We start from the raw sequence: 2437 nt of genomic DNA, 5'->3' as shown, positions 1-2437 counted from the left end.
CTGCTTATCTGTCTGCACACTTACACATTATCTTCGAACAGGGAATGTGCCAATTTACAAAATCAGAATCAATGGAAGAGTGCATTATTTATGCGTTAGGTAAATATGTGAAGATTTGTCACCCGACAAATATATCCGTACTTAAAAGTAGGCTACCAATGAGCCCAGTGATGTAATACGAGATGCATTTCCGCTTTCTTTCCTTAATGAGGCCAAAATCACCGGACAAGGAATACTGAAGTATGTGTGATTTTTTTATAACACCCCTTAAACTTATTTTGGCGTACATTCAAAGGCATTGTGATACAGTATGACTTACAGGTCATACATTTTTATAAGCTATCATTTTTTTTTCGTGAACATGGCTGTTACAGTTTCCTGGAATATTTTAGTGGCAACGGTTTCACAATCAGGATTCTTAAAACATTCAAACTAAACTATATCGCAATTGAAACCTTTCGCTGTAGATTTAGAAGAAACACCACCTTCTATGCGCATACATACAAGGACTCCATGGTAATCACGAAAGCCGGAATCTGGTGATATTGAGCACGTGGCGATAGCGGAAATGAGATTGGAACATGACGTTTCGAAGAACCTTCCTCTGCATAACAACGTGTTTTTCACTGATGTGGCTAACAACGTTCACCTTAACCGACGGCAGGTAATAGCAATTGCTTAACTTTAATAAAAGGACTATACTTGTTTTGGTTCTGAGTCAGTGCAAGCACTTCTTATAGTTACATGGGCGGTTATCACAGGTCACAAAATTAATAATATATTGTATTATAAAGTCTAATGAATGGCGTGTGTGCACACAACAGAACGTTCACATTTGTTGATTTTCTTTAAATAAATATGTTGCCTTGGAAATTCTATATGGGTTATAGTTGAAATTAAACCTACCAAAGGGCGGCTGGTGAAGACTGGCAATACATCAGCTGACGCAGACGCACCACGTTTCCCCGAGTGTCGTCTGCAAATGCTCGGGAGTCGGTCGATACGAGAGTGCTGTCTACTCCCTCACACTGATAAGCCTTCACCGTTAGTGCGAAGGCTCTTCACAACCCGCAAGCGTAGAGATAAATCCGGTACACTGTGATTCGTGCAGAAATTGCAATCGTACAAACGTGGCGTAACCGAGAGCGGCGTGTGGTGTGTCTTGAGTGCGCAGTGAGGTGGCAGACGAGCTGCTTAGGGGAGCAGCCAGACTGCCTTACCACGCGGTGCCTTCTGAACATTGCTAAATATATCTCATTTGCCGTCTACATACTGTCAAGAAGGTATACCGAGAGGGAACGTTCATGAACGTGAGTGGAGAAAAGAAAAGTCCAGTAGTGAATGTTTCAAAATTTTGTCAATTTGTAGTGAACAGAATTGCAAGACTGGTTGGTTGGGAGTGATAGATAATGATTAAACTTTGGTTGAATAAGTATTCGGTGGATTATTTGATCATGTATATCGAATACAAGTCGATATCAGTTTTGTAAACATGAGTGCAGCGAGTGTGGAAGTGTCGGGTAAGCACGTGGAGAGTGGGGTGAGCGAGTGCACGATTGTGCTGAGCGCAAGGCAGATGCAGCCAGTGCGAGCTGACCATTCCTGGGGGGCGCGACGAGTTGCAAGTGTGGACAGCAGCGACGACGGCGGGGGTGCAGGGGCGGCAGGGGGCGTGCGTTCATGATACTGCTGGGGACGCACGCCACATCTTCACTGGGGAGCAACCCTTTGTACTCCCATCTGCAGCAGCTGTAGATTTTCATGCACATGGCCGGGTCACCTGCCCGATGCTGATGGAGTGCTGACCCGTGGAGTGTCGCGGGTCGGCCACACAGGCTCCGGCGCCCGCCGCCAGGCCCGGTCACGGTCTGGGTCACGGAGCCCCCCAGGGCACGGGTACCCCCAGCGGGACCACCTCCACCCGGGCGTGAGATAGCGACACGCTGCCCACACTCACCACAGACTTGCTTACCCTAGATGAACTATTGACTCGAAAAAGCTCTTGTCTCTTTAAGTACTCGAGGATATCTGAACTGCAAATTTTTGAAGTTAAAAGAGTAAACACGGATGTCGACACAAACATTTATACCGACGTTTAATAAGTAACGTTTCGAACTGAAGAGTCCTCGCGCGTAGTTTCATTAGGGTGAGGACGAAGGCAGGTGCAGTGAGCGAGAAGCACCAAAACAGGCACCATGGCGGGCGTAGCAAGTCCCCGGAGGTCCGCCCTCACTTTATCCTTCCTGATGGGCGGGCGGCAGCAGGCCCTTCACAAGGACCAATGTGCCACGGGCGTATACCGCCCAACCACAACGCCCACACCTGTTGTTGAGGAACAGAGGGCGCGTCTTCTGCCTACACCAGGTATACATCCATGTAAAACGGTTTATAAAAACTGTTCGTTCATCAAATTAATTTGATTTTTTCAGGTCATGAA

The 2437-nt window shown here is 46.9% G+C and overlaps 1 protein-coding gene across 1 annotated transcript in view; it reads left to right on the top strand.

The window, feature by feature from the left end:
* Positions 1 to 947: 947 nt before the first annotated feature.
* The window catches only part of LOC119593736 (probable cation-transporting ATPase 13A3), a gene marked incomplete in the record, with an annotated part of 69470 nt that continues 67980 nt past the window's right edge, over positions 948 to 2437 (top strand). The window contains 1 exon segment of the mRNA XM_037942749.1: positions 948 to 2364. Within this exon segment, the coding sequence (XP_037798677.1) occupies positions 2196 to 2364 (169 nt within the window).

This window comes from Penaeus monodon, chromosome 32 (genome assembly GCF_015228065.2).
Source record: "Penaeus monodon isolate SGIC_2016 chromosome 32, NSTDA_Pmon_1, whole genome shotgun sequence".
Classification (NCBI taxonomy): domain Eukaryota; kingdom Metazoa; phylum Arthropoda; class Malacostraca; order Decapoda; family Penaeidae; genus Penaeus; species Penaeus monodon.
Note: the sequence above shows the minus strand (reverse complement) of the source record. Positions and strands in the feature narration are given on the sequence as shown.